The sequence below is a fragment of the Salvelinus fontinalis genome, chromosome 31, assembly GCF_029448725.1.
Source record: "Salvelinus fontinalis isolate EN_2023a chromosome 31, ASM2944872v1, whole genome shotgun sequence".
NCBI classification, from domain to species: domain Eukaryota; kingdom Metazoa; phylum Chordata; class Actinopteri; order Salmoniformes; family Salmonidae; genus Salvelinus; species Salvelinus fontinalis.
Window position 1 is genome coordinate 3,010,703 of NC_074695.1, and position 16,619 is coordinate 3,027,321.

A 16,619-nucleotide genomic window follows, 5' to 3' on the forward strand; every position below is an offset into this window, starting at 1 on the left:
ATTCTATTCTACTTTGCTTTTTCTTATAATGCATATACATTGAGTATACCAAACATTAGGAACACCTTCCTGATATTGAGTTGGTACTACTATTGGAGAGCCCTTTGTCTACACCCATTCAGCATTGTTCACACCCTCTTAAAACTTCTTCAGGATAGGGGGCAGCATTTTCACTTTTGGATAAATAGCGTGCCCAATTTCAACTTCCTTCTACTCATCCCCAGAATATAAGATATGCATATTATTAGTAGATTTGGATAGAAAACACTCTGAAGTTTCTAAAACTGTTTGAATCATGTCTGTGAGTATAACAGAACTTATGTAGCAGGCAAAACCCCGAGGACTAACCATTCAGAATTTTTTTGTTGTTGAGGTCACTGTCTGTTCAATGAGGTTTCATTGGGATACTATATTTCCAAGGGACTTGTTTGCAGTTCCTACCGCTTCCACTGGATGTCACCAGTGATTGGAAATTGGTTGAGGTTATTCCTTTGTGCAATGAAGAAGTACGGCCATCTTGAATCAGAGTAACGTTATGTCTACTGTTTGAGAGTTGCGCAAGACTAGAAAAGTAGCGTTAGTTTGTTGTCCTCCTGTACTGAAAACAGATAGACCCGTCTTCAATTTAATCGATTATTAACATTTAAAAATACCTAAAGTTGTATTACAAAAGTACTTTGAAATGTTTTGGCAAAGTTTACAGGTAATTATTTAGATATTTTGTAGTGACGTTGCGCAAATTGGAAGCTGTTTTTTTCTGGATCAAACGCGCCAAATAAATGGACATTTTGGACATGTATAGACGGAATTAGTCGAACAAAAGAACCATTTGTGATGTTTATGGGACATATTGGAGTGCCAACAACAGAAGCTCGTCAAAGGTAAGGCATGATTTATATTTTATTTCTGCGTTTTGTGTTGCGCCTGCAGGGTTGAAATATGCTACACTCTCTTTGTTTACTGTTGTGCTATCATCAGATAATAGCATCTTATGCTTTCGCCGAAAAGCCTTTTTTGAAATCTGACCTGTTGGCTGGATTCTCAACGAGTGTAGCTTTAATTTTGTATCTTACATGTGTGATTTAATGAAAGTTAGATTTTTATATCATTTTATTTGGATTTGGCGCTCTGCATTTCCCTGGCTTTTGGCCAAGTGGGACGCAAGCGTCCCACATATCCCAGAGAAGTTAAGCCTTAACCCCACCCATCTCTTTAAGGGTTGATCCAACCATTCTGTACAAACATCTACTTCCAGACATCTAAGAGAGAGAGAGAACAGCTCACTGAACAGTGCTCGCCAAAGAACACATTTTGATTTAAAAAAAAATGTACGTTCAAACGGCTCTCCTGTGAAGTTGTGAATTGCGACATACGCCTAGTTTCCTGAATCAAGTCACATATTTCCTACATGATAGTGTTGCTTTGTTGATATTGTGTCCTTTCTGTCATCCTGTGAACCCCGTTCATTGCTGCTCACAGCTATATTTACTCATTACTGTTGGGGTCAAGTTCTCTTGTATAAAGTGTATCAAGAGAAGGATACTCAGACAATTTCAAATCAACATGTAAAATTTCAACACTTTTCAATCAAAATAATCTAAAGTTAATGTTTCTCTTTGTTGTGATGTAAGTTAATGTTTCTCTTTGTTGTGATGTAAGTTAATGTTTCTCTTTGTTGTGATGTAAGTTAATGTTTCTCTTTGTTGTGATGTAAGTTAATGTTTCTCTTTGTTGTGATGTTAGTTAATGTTTCTCTTTGTTGTGATGTTAGTTAATGTTTCTCTTTGTTGTGATGTACGTTAATGTTTCTCTTTGTTGTGATGTAAGTTAATGTTTCTCTTTGTTGTGATGTTAGTTAATGTTTCTCTTTGTTGTGATGTAAGTTAATGTTTATCTTTGTTGTGATGTTAGTTAAATGTCTCTCTTTGTTGTGATGTTAGTTAAATCCCCAACTAAGAAGTGGCATTCTGACAGATGTACCAGGAAATTTTTGTATTCCATTGAGCCCATTTCAGCAATTACTGGAGTGTGTTTGAGAGGTCACTACAAACGTTTTCACGGGAAAAAACGAATGGAACAAGCAAGAGTGGGATAGAGTCGCAAGAGTAAAATGAAAGCAATCAACCCAGTGAGATTTAAGAGCCAAGTGTATTTTACACCCCTCAAACACATGAAGTAGATGGCTGATAAGGACAGCAGATGGTGAACTCACCAAACACCATCACTGACCTGCTTCGTGTGTGTCGATGAACTCACCAAACAGCATCACTGACCTGCTTCGCGTGTGTCGATGAACTCACCAAACACCATCACTGACCTGCTTCGCGTGTGTCGATGAACTCACCAAACACCATCACTGACCTGCTTCGCGTGTGTCGATGAACTCACCAAACACCATCACTGACCTGCTTCGTGTGTCGATGAACTCACCAAACACCATCACTGACCTGCTTCGTGTGTGTCGATGAACTCACCAAACACCATCACTGACCTGCTTCGTGTGTGTCGATGAACTCACCAAACACCATCACTGACCTGCTTCGCGTGTGTCGATGAACTCACCAAACACCATCACTGACCTGCTTCGCGTGTGTCGATGAACTCACCAAACACCATCACTGACCTGCTTCGTGTGTGTCGATGAACTCACCAAACACCATCACTGACCTGCTTCGCGTGTGTCGATGAACTCACCAAACACCATCACTGACCTGCTTCGTGTGTATCGATGAACTCACCAAACAGCATCACTGACCTGCTTCGTGTGTGTCGATGAACTCACCAAACACCATCACTGACCTGCTTCGTGTGTGTCGATGAACTCACCAAACACCATCACTGACCTGCTTCGTGTGTGTCGATGAACTCACCAAACACCATCACTGACCTGCTTCGTGTGTGTCGATGATGAACTCAGCGGGTTCGAAGGTTTTGGCCTCACTGAGGCCCTGGCCAGTCACACACACCCGGCTGGCGTCGCCGATCCCTGATTGGCTGATCATCACAGTGATGGGGCTGCTGGGAATATGGTGTCTGTTTTTCTTGATGTTCACCAGGTGCTCTCCAATCTCCGTGGGAACAAACGAGATGCCTGTAGCAGGAAAGTTATAGAGGCAGTGGAGCTTCTGAGAACGAGGACCACAATCTGTCATGTTGACTTAATTGTATTTTTATAGTTGGACTTATGGCTGAGGCATTTTAAATCAGACAAAGGACAGTTGATAGTCTGTTTCTGTTTAACAGAGGAACACACACACCATGTGCCCACAACACACACACACACACACACACACACACACACACACACACACACACACACACACACACACACACACACACACACACACACACACACACACACACACACACACACACACACACATACTGACCGACATGTCCGTTACGAAGCATCTTGAGGTGGCAGGGTTCCTCCTGGCCCGAGGGCGTGGTCAGACAAGCAGTCAGCTGACTCAGGTCCAGCTCTCCGATGTCCAATGGGATGTCAGCAGCAGAGCCCACCTTCAGATGGGACATCCTCATAGAGTCATCACCTAGGAGACAGAGAGAATATTATTATGGGATGTCAGCAGCAGAGCCACCTTCAGATGGGACATCCTCATAGAGTCATCACCTAGGAGACAGAGAGAATATTATTATGGGATGTCAGCAGCAGAGCCACCTTCAGATGGGACATCCTCAGCGTAATCACCTAGGAGACAGAGAGAATATTATTATGGGATGTCAGTAGCAGAGCCCACCTTCAGATGGGACATCCTCATAGAGTCATCACCTAGGAGACAGAGAGAATATTATTATGGGATGTCAGCAGCAGAGCCACCTTCAGATGGGACATCCTCAGCGTAATCACCTAGGAGACAGAGAGAATATTATTATGGGATGTCAGTAGCAGAGCCCACCTTCAGATGGGACATCCTCATAGAGTCATCACCTAGGAGACAGAGATAATATTATTATGGGATGTCAGTAGCAGAGCCACCTTCAGATGGGACATCCTCATAGAGTCATCACCTAGGAGACATTTGTGCTATTTTATACATCCATTACATCCACACATTCTCATGTCCCCATTTTTCACATAAACCTTAAATAATGTGTTACCTGTGATGTGGGCTGAGAATGGGCTGCCTGGGATTACCTGTGATGCGGGCTGAGAATGGGCTGCTGGGGATTACCTGTGATGCGGGCTGAGAATGGGCTGCCTGGGATTACCTGTGATGCGGGCTGAGAATGGGCTGCCTGGGATTACCTGTGATGCGGGCTGAGAATGGGCTGCCTGGGATTACCTGTGATGCGGGCTGAGAATGGGCTGCTGGGGATTACCTGTGATGCAGGCTGAGAAGGGGCTGCCGGGGATTACCTGTGATGCGGGCCGAGAATGGGCTGCCGGGGATTACCTGTGATGCGGGCCGAGAAGGGGCTGCCTGGGATTACCTGTGATGCAGGCGGAGAAGGGGCTGCCGGGGATTACCTGTGATGCGGGCTGAGAAGGGGCTGCCGGGGATTACCTGTGATGCAGGCTGAGAAGGGGCTGCCGGGGATTACCTGTGATGCGGGCGGAGAAGGGGCTGCCTGGGATTACCTGTGATGCGGGCTGAGAAGGGGCTGCCTGGGATTACCTGTGATGCGGGCTGAGAAGGGGCTGCCGGGGATTACCTGTGATGCAGGCGGAGAAGGGGCTGCCGGGGATTACCTGTGATGCGGGCTGAGAAGGGGCTGCCGGGGATTACCTGTGATGCGGGCTGAGAAGGGGCTGCCGGGGATTACCTGTGATGCGGGCTGAGAAGGGGCTGCCGGGGATTACCTGTGATGCGGGCTGAGAAGGGGCTGCCTGGGATTACCTGTGATGCGGGCTGAGAAGGGGCTGCCTGGGATTACCTGTGATGCGGGCTGAGAAGGGGCTGCCTGGGATTACCTGTGATGCGGGCTGAGAAGGGGCTGCCGGGGATTACCTGTGATGCGGGCTGAGAAGGGGCTGCCTGGGATTACCTGTGATGCAGGCTGAGAAGGGGCTGCCGGGGATTACCTGTGATGCGGGCTGAGAAGGGGCTGCCGGGGATTACCTGTGATGCGGGCTGAGAAGGGGCTGCTGGGGATTACCTGTGATGCGGGCTGAGAAGGGGCTGCTGGGGATTACCTGTGATGCGGGCTGAGAAGGGGCTGCTGGGGATTACCTGTGATGCGGGCTGAGAAGGGGCTGCTGGGGATTACCTGTGATGCGGGCTGAGAAGGGGCTGCTGGGGATTACCTGTGATGCGGGCTGAGAAGGGGCTGCCGGGGATGTGTTTGTCATTGTATTTGACCAGGATACTGTAGTCTCCAGGTAGAACAGGCAGGTAGGACACAGAACACGTTCCATCCTGGTTATCCACACAGCTGATGTCGGCTTTAGATGGACCGTCGATGGCCAGCGACAGACCACCTACCAGGAGAGAGATAAAATATATAAATTATACACATCAACTCTGTTCGTGAACCAACACAGCTCATATTTATTGTGCTTATGATTGATTTATAATTTAACTGCTATTAATTGTGTGTTACATGTGTGTTGATTGGCTGGTTTCCCATGAGTGCATGTGCTTGTGTGTGTTGATTGGCTGGTTTGCCATGAGTGCATGTGCTTGTGTGTGTTGATTGGCTGGTTTCCCATGAGTGCATGTGCTTGTGTGTGTTGATTGGCTGGTTTCCCATGAGTGCATGTGCTTGTGTGTGTTGATTGGCTGGTTTCCCATGAGTGCATGTGCTTGTGTGTGTTGATTGGCTGGTTTCCTATGAGTGCATGTGCTTGTGTGTGTTGATTGGCTGGTTTCCTATGAGTGCATGTGCTTGTGTGTGTTGATTGGCTGGTTTCCCATGAGTGCATGTGCTTGTGTGTGTTGATTGGCTGGTTAGCCATGAGTGCATGTGCTTGTGTGTGTTGATTGGCTGGTTTCCCATGAGTGCATGTGCTTGTGTGTGTTGATTGGCTGGTTTCCCATGAGTGCATGTGCTTGTGTGTGTTGATTGGCTGGTTTCCCATGAGTGCATGTGCTTGTGTGTGTTGATTGGCTGGTTTCCTATGAGTGCATGTGCTTGTGTGTGTTGATTGGCTGGTTTCCTATGAGTGCATGTGCTTGTGTGTGTCCTACCCTCTCCTGCGTCCTTGGTGTTGACTGTGAAGACAGCAGGTTTGTTGACGGTCCCGTGGATAAGGCCCGGTCCGTACGCACTGACGTTCCCGCTGTTCACATAGTCCACATAGAACTGGAGGGGACTACCTGTTACAGAGAGAGAGGAGAAAGAGAGGAGAGAGAGAGAGAGAGAGCGAGAGAGAGACAGAGAGAGTGGGGAGGAGAGAGAGAAAGAGAAAAGAGAGAGGAGAGAGAGGAGAGAGAGGAGAGAGAGGAGAGAGAGGAGAGAGAGGAGAGAGAGGAGAGAGATGAGAGAGAGAGAGGGAGGAGATGAGAGAGAGAGAGGAGAGAGAGAAAAGAGAGACGAGAGAGAGAGGAGAGGGAGGAGATGAGAGAGAGAGAGGAGAGAGAGGAGAGAGAGGAGAGGGAGGAGATGAGAGAGAGAGAGAGAGGAGAGAGAGAGAGGAGAGAGAGGAGAGAGAGAGAGGGAGGAGATGAGAGAGAGAGAGGAGAGGGAGGAGATGAGAGAGAGAGAGGAGAGAGAGGAGAGAGAGGAGAGGGAGGAGATGAGAGAGAGAGAGGAGAGAGAGAGAGGAGAGAGAGGAGAGAGAGAGAGGGAGGAGATGAGAGAGAGAGAGGAGAGAGAGAGAGGAGAGAGAGAGAGGAGAGAGGAGAGAGAGGAGAGGGAGGAGATGAGAGAGAGAGAGGAGAGAGAGAAAAGAGAGAGGAGAGGGAGGAGATGAGAGAGGAGAGGGAGGAGATGAGAGAGAGAGGAGAGAGAGGAGAGAGAGGAGAGAGAGGAGAGAGAGAGAGAGAGAGAGAGAGAGAGAGAGAGAGAGAGAGAGAGAGAGAGAGAGAGAGAGAGAGAGAGAGAGAGAGAGAGAGAGAGAGAGAGAGAGAGAGAGAGAGAGAGAGAGAGAGAGAGAATCAGCATGTCCAGATCCAGACCAATACTGTTAGCTATCACAGGAGAGGTTCTTGGCCAAGTAATCTATCAATCAATCAATCAAATGTATTCATAAAGCCCTGTTTACATCAGCCAATGTCACAAAGTGCTGTACAGAAACCCAGCCTAAAACAGCAAGCAATGCAGTTGTAGAAGCTAAGGGTCCTAAATATTCTGAGATGACTTCCTCTTTTCCAAATAATAACCGTAAAGTGGTATGATGGAGCGAGTGGTGTAATTGGTATTGTTGAGCTAATTATACAGTATATAGTGAGTATCGTAAGTATTCACCCCCTTGGATTTCTTCACGTTTTATTATTTCACGAAGTGGGATGAAAACAGATTTAATTGTAATTTCTTGTCAAAGATCTACAACAAAATACTATATAATGTCAAAGTAGAAGATGAATGAAAAATAAAACCCTAATACACGTTGATTTGATAAGTATTCACCCCCCTGAGTCAATCCATGTTCGGAACACCTTTGACTCAACACCCAACAAGCCTCTAAATAAAGAGACTTACTGTTTATCAGAGGAGGAGGTGAGGCTCTGGGAGTGTGGTGTCAGGAAAATAACCTCTCACTCAACGTCAACAAATCAAAGGAGATGATCGTGGACTTCAGGAAACAGCAGAGGGAGCACCCCACTATCCACATCGACGGGTCAGTAGTGGAGAAGGTGGAAAGTTTTAAGTTTCACGGGGTACACATCACTGACAAACTGACATGATCCACCTACACAGACAGTTTGGTGAAGAAGGTGCAACACCGCCTCTTCAAGCTCAGGAGGCTGAAGAAATTTGGCTTGTCACCAAAAACCCTCACACACTTTTACAGATGCACAATTGAGAGCATCCTGTCGGGCTGTATCACCACCTGGTATGGCAACTGCTCCGCCCACAACCGTAAGGCTCTCCAGAGGGTAGTGAGGTCTGCACAACGCATCACCGGGGGCAAACTACCTGCCCTCCAGGACACCTACAGCACCCGATGTCACAGGAAGGCCATAAAGATCATCAAGGACAACAACCACCCAAGCCACTGCCTGTTCACCCCGCTATCATCCAGAAGGCGAGGTCAGTACAGGTGCATCAAAGCAGGGACCGAGAGACTGAAAACCAGCTTCTATCTCAAGGCCATCAGACTGTTAAACAGCCATGAGTAGCACCTTAGAGGCTGCTGCCAACATACAGACTTGAAATCATTGGCAACTTTAATAAATGGATCACTAGTCACTTTAATCATGTTTACATATCTTGCATTACTCATCTCATATTCTTAGACTATTCTTAGTCTATGTCGCTCTAACATTGCTCGTCCATATATTTATATATTCTCAATTCGATTCCTTACTTATATTTGTGTGCATTGGGTATATGTTGTGAAATTGTTAGATATTACTTGTCAGATATTACTGCACTGTTGGAACTAGAAGCACAAGCATTTCGCAACACTCGCAAAAACATCTGCTAACCATGTGACCAATAACATCTGCTAACCATGTGACCAATAACATCTGCTAACCATGTGACCAATAACATCTGCTAACCATGTGACCAATAACATCTGCTAACCATGTGACCAATAACATCTGCTAACCATGTGACCAATAACATCTGCTAACCATGTGACCAATAACATCTGCTAACCATGTGACCAATAACATCTGCTAACCATGTGACCAATAACATCTGCTAACCATGTGACCAATAACATCTGCTAACCATGTGACCAATAAAATTTGATTTGATTTGTTTTTCAGAGTCAACTGGCTTACCCACAGTTAGTGTGTATATGTGTAATGTTAGTGTGTATATGTGTACTGTTAATGTTAGTGTGTAATATTAGTGTGTATATGTGTAATGCTAATGTTAGTGTGTATATGTGTAATGTTAGTGTGTATATGTGTAATGTTAGTGTGTATATGTGTACTGTTAATGTTAGTGTGTATATGTGTAATGTTAGTGTGTATATGTGTACTGTTAATGTTAGTGTGTATATGTGTACTGTTAATGTTAGTGTGTATATGTGTAATGTTAATGTTAGTGTGTAATGTTAATGTTAGTGTGTATATGTGTACTGTTAGTGTTAGTGTGTACTGTTAATGTTAGTGTGTATATGTGTAATGTTAGTGTGTATATGTGTACTGTTAATGTTAGTGTGTAATATTAGTGTGTATATGTGTAATGCTAATGTTAGTGTGTATATGTGTAATGTTAGTGTGTATATGTGTACTGTTAATGTTAGTGTGTATATGTGTAATGTTAGTGTGTATATGTGTACTGTTAATGTTAGTGTGTATATGTGTACTGTTAATGTTAGTGTGTAATGTTAATGTTAGTGTGTATATGTGTACTGTTAATGTTAGTGTGTAATGTTAATGTTAGTGTGTATATGTGTACTGTTAATGTTAGTGTGTATTGTTAATGTTAGTGTGTATATGTGTAATGTTAGTGTGTATATGTGTACTGTTAATGTTAGTGTGTATATGTGTACTGTTAATGTTAGTGTGTATATGTGTAATGTTAATGTGTATATGTGTAATGTTAATGTTAGTGTGTATATGTGTAATGTTAGTGTGTATATGTGTAATGTTAGTGTGTATATGTGTAATGTTAGTGTGTATATGTGTAATGTTAATGTTAGTGTGTATATGTGTAATGTTAGTGTGTATATGTGTAATGTTAGTGTGTATATGTGTAATGTTAGTGTGTATATGTGTAATGTTAGTGTGTATATGTGTAATGTTAATGTTAGTGTGTATATGTGTAATGTTAGTGTGTATATGTGTACTGTTAATGTTAGTGTGTATATGTGTAATGTTAGTGTGTATATGTGTAATGTTAATGTTAGTGTGTATATGTGTAATGTTAATGTTAGTGTGTATATGTGTAATGTTAGTGTGTATATGTGTAATGTTAGTGTGTATATGTGTAATGTTAGTGTGTATATGTGTAATGTTAATGTTAGTGTGTATATGTGTAATGTTAATGTTAGTGTGTATATGTGTAATGTTAGTGTGTATATGTGTAATGTTAGTGTGTATATGTGTAATGTTAGTGTGTATATGTGTAATGTTAGTGTGTATATGTGTAATGTTAGTGTGTATATGTGTAATGTTAGTGTGTATATGTGTAATGTTAGTGTGTATATGTGTAATGTTAGTGTGTATATGTGTAATGTTAGTGTGTATATGTGTAATGTTAGTGTGTATATGTGTAATGTTAGTGTGTATATGTGTAATGTTAGTGTGTATATGTGTAATGTTAGTGTGTATATGTGTAATGTTAGTGTGTATATGTGTAATGTTAGTGTGTATATGTGTAATGTTAATGTTAGTGTGTATATGTGTAATGTTAATGTTAGTGTGTATATGTGTAATGTTAGTGTGTATATGTGTACTGTTAATGTTAGTGTGTAATATTAGTGTTAGTGTGTATATGTGTAATGTTAATGTTAGTGTGTATATGTGTACTGTTAATGTTAGTGTGTATATGTGTAATGTTAATGTTAGTGTGTATATGTGTACTGTTAATGTTAGTGTGTAATGTTAATGTTAGTGTGTATATGTGTACTGTTAATGTTAGTGTGTAATGTTAATGTTAGTGTGTATATGTGTAATGTTAATGTTAGTGTGTAATGTTAATGTTAGTGTGTAATGTTAATGTTAGTGTGTATATGTGTAATGTTAATGTTAGTGTGTATATGTGTACTGTTAATGTTAGTGTGTATATGTGTAATGTTAATGTTAGTGTGTATATGTGTACTGTTAATGTTAGTGTGTAATGTTAATGTTAGTGTGTATATGTGTACTGTTAATGTTAGTGTGTATATGTGTACTGTTAATGTTAGTGTGTAATGTTAATGTTAGTGTGTATATGTGTACTGTTAATGTTAGTGTGTATATGTGTACTGTTAATGTTAGTGTGTAATGTTAATGTTAGTGTGTATATGTGTACTGTTAATGTTAGTGTGTATATGTGTAATGTTAGTGTGTATATGTGTAATGTTAGTGTGTATATGTGTACTGTTAATGTTAGTGTGTAATGTTAATGTTAGTGTGTATATGTGTAATGTTAATGTTAGTGTGTATATGTGTACTGTTAATGTTAGTGTGTATATGTGTACTGTTAATGTTAGTGTGTATATGTGTAATGTTAATGTTAGTGTGTATATGTGTACTGTTAATGTTAGTGTGTATATGTGTAATGTTAGTGTGTATATGTGTACTGTTAATGTTAGTGTGTAATATTAATGTTAGTGTGTAATGTTAATGTTAGTGTGTATATGTGTAATGTTAATGTTAGTGTGTATATGTGTACTGTTAATGTTAGTGTGTATATGTGTAATGTTAATGTTAGTGTGTATATGTGTACTGTTAATGTTAGTGTGTACTGTTAATGTTAGTGTGTAATGTTAATGTTAGTGTGTATATGTGTAATGTTAATGTTAGTGTGTATATGTGTACTGTTAATGTTAGTGTGTATATGTGTACTGTTAATGTTAGTGTGTAATGTTAATGTTAGTGTGTATATGTGTAATGTTAATGTTAGTGTGTATATGTGTAATGTTAGTGTGTATATGTGTACTGTTAATGTTAGTGTGTAATGTTAATGTTAGTGTGTATATGTGTAATGTTAATGTTAGTGTGTATATGTGTAATGTTAGTGTGTATATGTGTAATGTTAATGTTAGTGTGTATATGTGTAATGTTAGTGTGTATATGTGTAATGTTAATGTTAGTGTGTATATGTGTAATGTTAGTGTGTATATGTGTAATGTTAGTGTGTATATGTGTACTGTTAATGTTAGTGTGTATATGTGTAATGTTAGTGTGTATATGTGTACTGTTAATGTTAGTGTGTATATGTGTAATGTTAGTGTGTATATGTGTAATGTTAATGTTAGTGTGTATATGTGTACTGTTAATGTTAGTGTGTAATGTTAATGTTAGTGTGTATATGTGTACTGTTAATGTTAGTGTGTATATGTGTACTGTTAATGTTAGTGTGTATATGTGTAATGTTAGTGTGTATATGTGTACTGTTAATGTTAGTGTGTAATATTAGTGTGTATATGTGTAATGCTAGTGTGTATATGTGTATTGTTAATGTTAGTGTGTATATGTGTAATGTTAGTGTGTATATGTGTACTGTTAATGTTAGTGTGTAATATTAGTGTGTATATGTGTAATGCTAGTGTGTATATGTGTATTGTTAATGTTAGTGTGTATATGTGTAATGTTAGTGTGTATATGTGTAATGCTAGTGTGTATATGTGTAATATTAGTGTGTATATGTGTAATGTTAATGTTAGTGTGTATATGTGTAATGTTAGTGTGTATATGTGTAATGCTAGTGTGTATATGTGTATTGTTAATGTTAGTGTGTATATGTGTAATGTTAGTGTGTATATGTGTAATATTAGTGTGTATATGTGTAATGCTAGTGTGTATATGTGTATTGTTAATGTTAGTGTGTATTGTTAATGTTAGTGTGTAATGTTAATGTTAGTGTGTATATGTGTAATGTTAATGTTAGTGTGTATATGTGTAATGTTAGTGTGTATATGTGTATTGTTAATGTTAGTGTGTATTGTTAATGTTAGTGTGTAATGTTAATGTTAGTGTGTATATGTGTACTGTTAATGTTAGTGTGTATATGTGTACTGTTAATGTTAGTGTGTATATGTGTACTGTTAATGTTAGTGTGTATATGTGTAATGCTAGTGTGTATATGTGTACTGTTAATGTTAGTGTGTATATGTGTACTGTTAATGTTAGTGTGTATATGTGTACTGTTAATGTTAGTGTGTATATGTGTAATGCTAGTGTGTATATGTGTACTGTTAATGTTAGTGTGTACTGTTAATGTTAGTGTGTATATGTGTACTGTTAATGTTAGTGTGTATATGTGTACTGTTAATGTTAGTGTGTACTGCTAATGTTAGTGTGTACTGTTAATGTTAGTGTGTATATGTGTAATGTTAGTGTGTATATGTGTACTGTTAATGTTAGTGTGTATATGTGTAATGTTAGTGTGTATATGTGTAATGTTAGTGTGTATATGTGTAATGTTAGTGTGTATATGTGTACTGTTAATGTTAGTGTGTATATGTGTAATGTTAGTGTGTATATGTGTACTGTTAATGTTAGTGTGTATATGTGTAATGTTAGTGTGTATATGTGTAATGTTAGTGTGTATATGTGTAATGCTAATGTTAGTGTGTATATGTGTAATGTTAGTGTGTATATGTGTACTGCTAATGTTAGTGTGTATTGTTAATGTTAGTGTGTATATGTGTAATGTTAGTGTGTATATGTGTACTGTTAATGTTAGTGTGTATATGTGTACTGTTAATGTTAGTGTGTACTGTTAATGTTAGTGTGTATATGTGTAATGTTAGTGTGTATATGTGTACTGTTAATGTTAGTGTGTATATGTGTAATGTTAGTGTGTATATGTGTAATGTTAGTGTGTGTGGTGTGTGTTGTCCGTACCAGGGATGTGTATCCCGTCGTATTTGATGTCCATCTCGTGCAGGCCGACCTCAGTTGGAGCATATGTAACCGTTGCTGTCCCGTCCTTGTTGTCTGTGATGTCTGGCTTGGCTGTCTTACCTGACGGCATGCGCACATCACCTGGGGACGAGATAACGGGTAGACAGGCGGGCCTTGGTTTTGGTTTTTAGTAGAAGTCGTTGAAAAAAATCTGAGGACTCGGCTACATCCGGTCTGCTCTCTGCTTCTTAAACCCGCTGTGTGTCTGTGTGTCTGTGTGTCTGTCTGTGTGTCTGTCTGTGTGTCTGTCTGTGTGTCTGTCTGTGTGTCTGTCTGTGTGTCTGTGTGTCTGTGTGTCTGTGTGTCTGTCTGTGTGTCTGTCTGTGTGTCTGTGTGTCTGTGTGTCTGTGTGTCTGTGTGTCTGTCTGTGTGTCTGTCTGTGTGTCTGTGTGTCTGTCTGTGTGTCTGTGTGTCTGTCTGTGTGTCTGTGTGTCTGTCTGTGTGTCTGTGTGTCTGTCTGTGTGTCTGTCTGTGTGTCTGTCTGTGTGTCTGTCTGTGTGTCTGTCTGTGTGTCTGTGTGTCTGTGTGTCTGTGTGTCTGTCTGTGTGTCTGTCTGTGTGTCTGTGTGTCTGTGTGTCTGTGTGTCTGTCTGTGTGTCTGTCTGTGTGTCTGTGTGTGTCTGTGTGTCTGTCTGTGTGTCTGTGTGTGTGTGTGTGTGTCTGTGTGTGTGTCTGTGTGTCTGTCTGTGTGTCTGTGTGTGTGTGTCTGTGTGTGTGTCTGTCTGTGTGTCTGTCTGTGTGTCTGTGTGTGTCTGTGTGTCTGTGTGTGTCTGTCTGTGTGTCTGTGTGTCTGTGTGTCTGTGTGTTTGTGTGTCTGTGTGTCTGTGTGTCTGTGTGTCTGTGTGTCTGTGTGTCTGTGTGTCTGTCTGTCTGTGTGTCTGTGTGTGTCTGTGTGTCTGTCTGTGTGTCTGTGTGTGTGTGTGTGTGTCTGTGTGTGTGTCTGTGTGTCTGTCTGTGTGTCTGTGTGTGTGTGTCTGTGTGTGTGTCTGTCTGTGTGTCTGTCTGTGTGTCTGTGTGTGTCTGTGTGTCTGTGTGTGTCTGTCTGTGTGTCTGTGTGTCTGTGTGTCTGTGTGTTTGTGTGTCTGTGTGTCTGTGTGTCTGTGTGTCTGTGTGTCTGTGTGTCTGTGTGTCTGTGTGTCTGTGTGTCTGTGTGTGTGTGTACCTGTGATCTCTCCATTCTGGATGGTGAAGGGGATGATCAGATCAAACGGCCGGAGTCCCTCAACGTCCAAACCGTTCGTTCGCATTGGCCCGTCTGTTGCCTAGAGGGCAGAGGTCAACGAGAGTCTGAGGGGGGAGGAGGGTTGGGTAGGGAGGGGGAGGGAGGGAGGGAGGGACTGAGGTATGGGATTGGGTGAGGAGGGGTGAGGTATGGGATTGGGTGAGGAGGGGTGAGGTATGGTGTTGGGTGAGGAGGGGTGAGGTATGGGTTTGGTGAGGGGGTGAGGAGGGGTGAGGTATGGTGTTGGGTGAGGAGGGGTGAGGTATGGCTTTGATGAGGGGGTGAGGAGGGGTGAGGTACGGGGTTGGGTGAGGGGGTGAGGTATGGTGTTGGGTGAGGGGGTGAGGTATGGTTTTGGTGAGGGGGTGAGGTACGGGGTTGGGTGAGGGGTGAGGTATGGTGTTGGTGAGGGGGTGAGGAGGGGTGAGGTGAGGAGGGTTGAGGAGGGGTGAGGTACGGGGTTGGGTGAGGGGGTGAGGAGGAATGAGGTATGGGGTTGGTGAGGGGGTGAGGGGGGATGAGGTATGGGGTTGGCGAGGGGGTGAGGAGGGATGAGGTATGGGGTTGGTGAGGGGGTGAGGAGGGATGAGGTATGGGGTTGGTGAGGGGGTGAGGAGGGATGAGGTATGGGGTTGGTGAGGGGGTGAGGAGGGATGAGGTATGGGGTTGGTGAGGGGGTGAGGAGGGATGAGGTATGGGGTTGGTGAGGGGGGTGAGGAGGGATGAGGTATGGGGTTGGTGAGGGGGTGAGGAGGGATGAGGTGTGGGGTTGGGTGAGGGGGTGAGGAGGGATGAGGTATGGGGTTGGTGAGGGGGTGAGGAGGGATGAGGTATGGGGTTGGCGAGGGGGTGAGGAGGGATGAGGTATGGGGTTGGTGAGGGGGTGAGGAGGGATGAGGTATGGGGTTGGTGAGGGGGTGAGGAGGGATGAGGTATGGGGTTGGTGAGGGGGTGAGGAGGGATGAGGTATGGGGTTGGTGAGGGGGTGAGGAGGGATGAGGTATGGGGTTGGTGAGGGGGTGAGGAGGGATGAGGTATGGGGTTGGTGTGGGGGGTGAGGAGGGATGAGGTATGGGGTTGGTGAGGGGGGTGACGGACTGAGGTATGGGGTTGGGTGAGGGGGTGAGGAGGGATGAGGTATGGGGTTGGTGAGGGGGTGAGGAGGGATGAGGTATGGGGTTGGATGAGGGGGTGAGGAGGGATGAGGTATGGGGTTGGTGAGGGGTGAGGAGGGATGAGGTATGGGGTTGGGTGAGGAGGGTGACGGACTGAGGTATGGGGTTGGGTGAGGAGCTGTGAGGGACTGAGGTATGGGGTTGGTGAGGGGGTGAGGAGGGATGAGGTATGGGGTTGGATGAGGGGGTGAGGAGGGATGAGGTATGGGGTTGGTGAGGGGGTGAGGAGGGATGAGGTATGGGGTTGGTGAGGGGGTGAGGAGGGATGAGGTATGGGGTTGGATGAGGGGGTGAGGAGGGATGAGGTATGGGGTTGGTGAGGGGTGAGGAGGGATGAGTTATGGGCTTGGGTGAGGAGGGTGACAGACTGAGGTGTGGGGTTGGGTGAGGGGATGAGGAGGGATGAGGTATGGGGTTGGTGAGGAGGGTGAGGAGGGATGAGGTATGGGGTTGGTGAGGAGGGTGAGGAGGGATGAGGTATGGGGTTGGGTGAGGGGGTGAGGAGGGATGAGGTATGGGGTTGGGTGAGGGGGTGAGGAGGGATGAGGAGGGGTGAGGTACGGGGTTGGGTGAGGAGGGATGAGGA

General features: G+C 43.3%; 1 protein-coding gene across 1 annotated transcript in view; it reads right to left on the reverse strand.

Moving 5' to 3' along the window:
* LOC129829423 (filamin-A-like) overlaps positions 1-16,619 on the reverse strand; it is a 313,184-nt gene that overhangs the window by 155,308 nt on the left and 141,257 nt on the right. Inside the window, exons 32-37 of the mRNA XM_055891112.1 lie at positions 14,799-14,898; positions 13,578-13,718; positions 6,150-6,278; positions 5,267-5,440; positions 3,390-3,551; positions 2,888-3,091 (exon numbers count right to left, since the gene is read on the reverse strand). Coding sequence (XP_055747087.1) covers positions 2,888-3,091; positions 3,390-3,551; positions 5,267-5,440; positions 6,150-6,278; positions 13,578-13,718; positions 14,799-14,898 — 910 coding nt within the window. The remainder of the gene's footprint in view (positions 1-2,887; positions 3,092-3,389; positions 3,552-5,266; positions 5,441-6,149; positions 6,279-13,577; positions 13,719-14,798; positions 14,899-16,619) is intronic.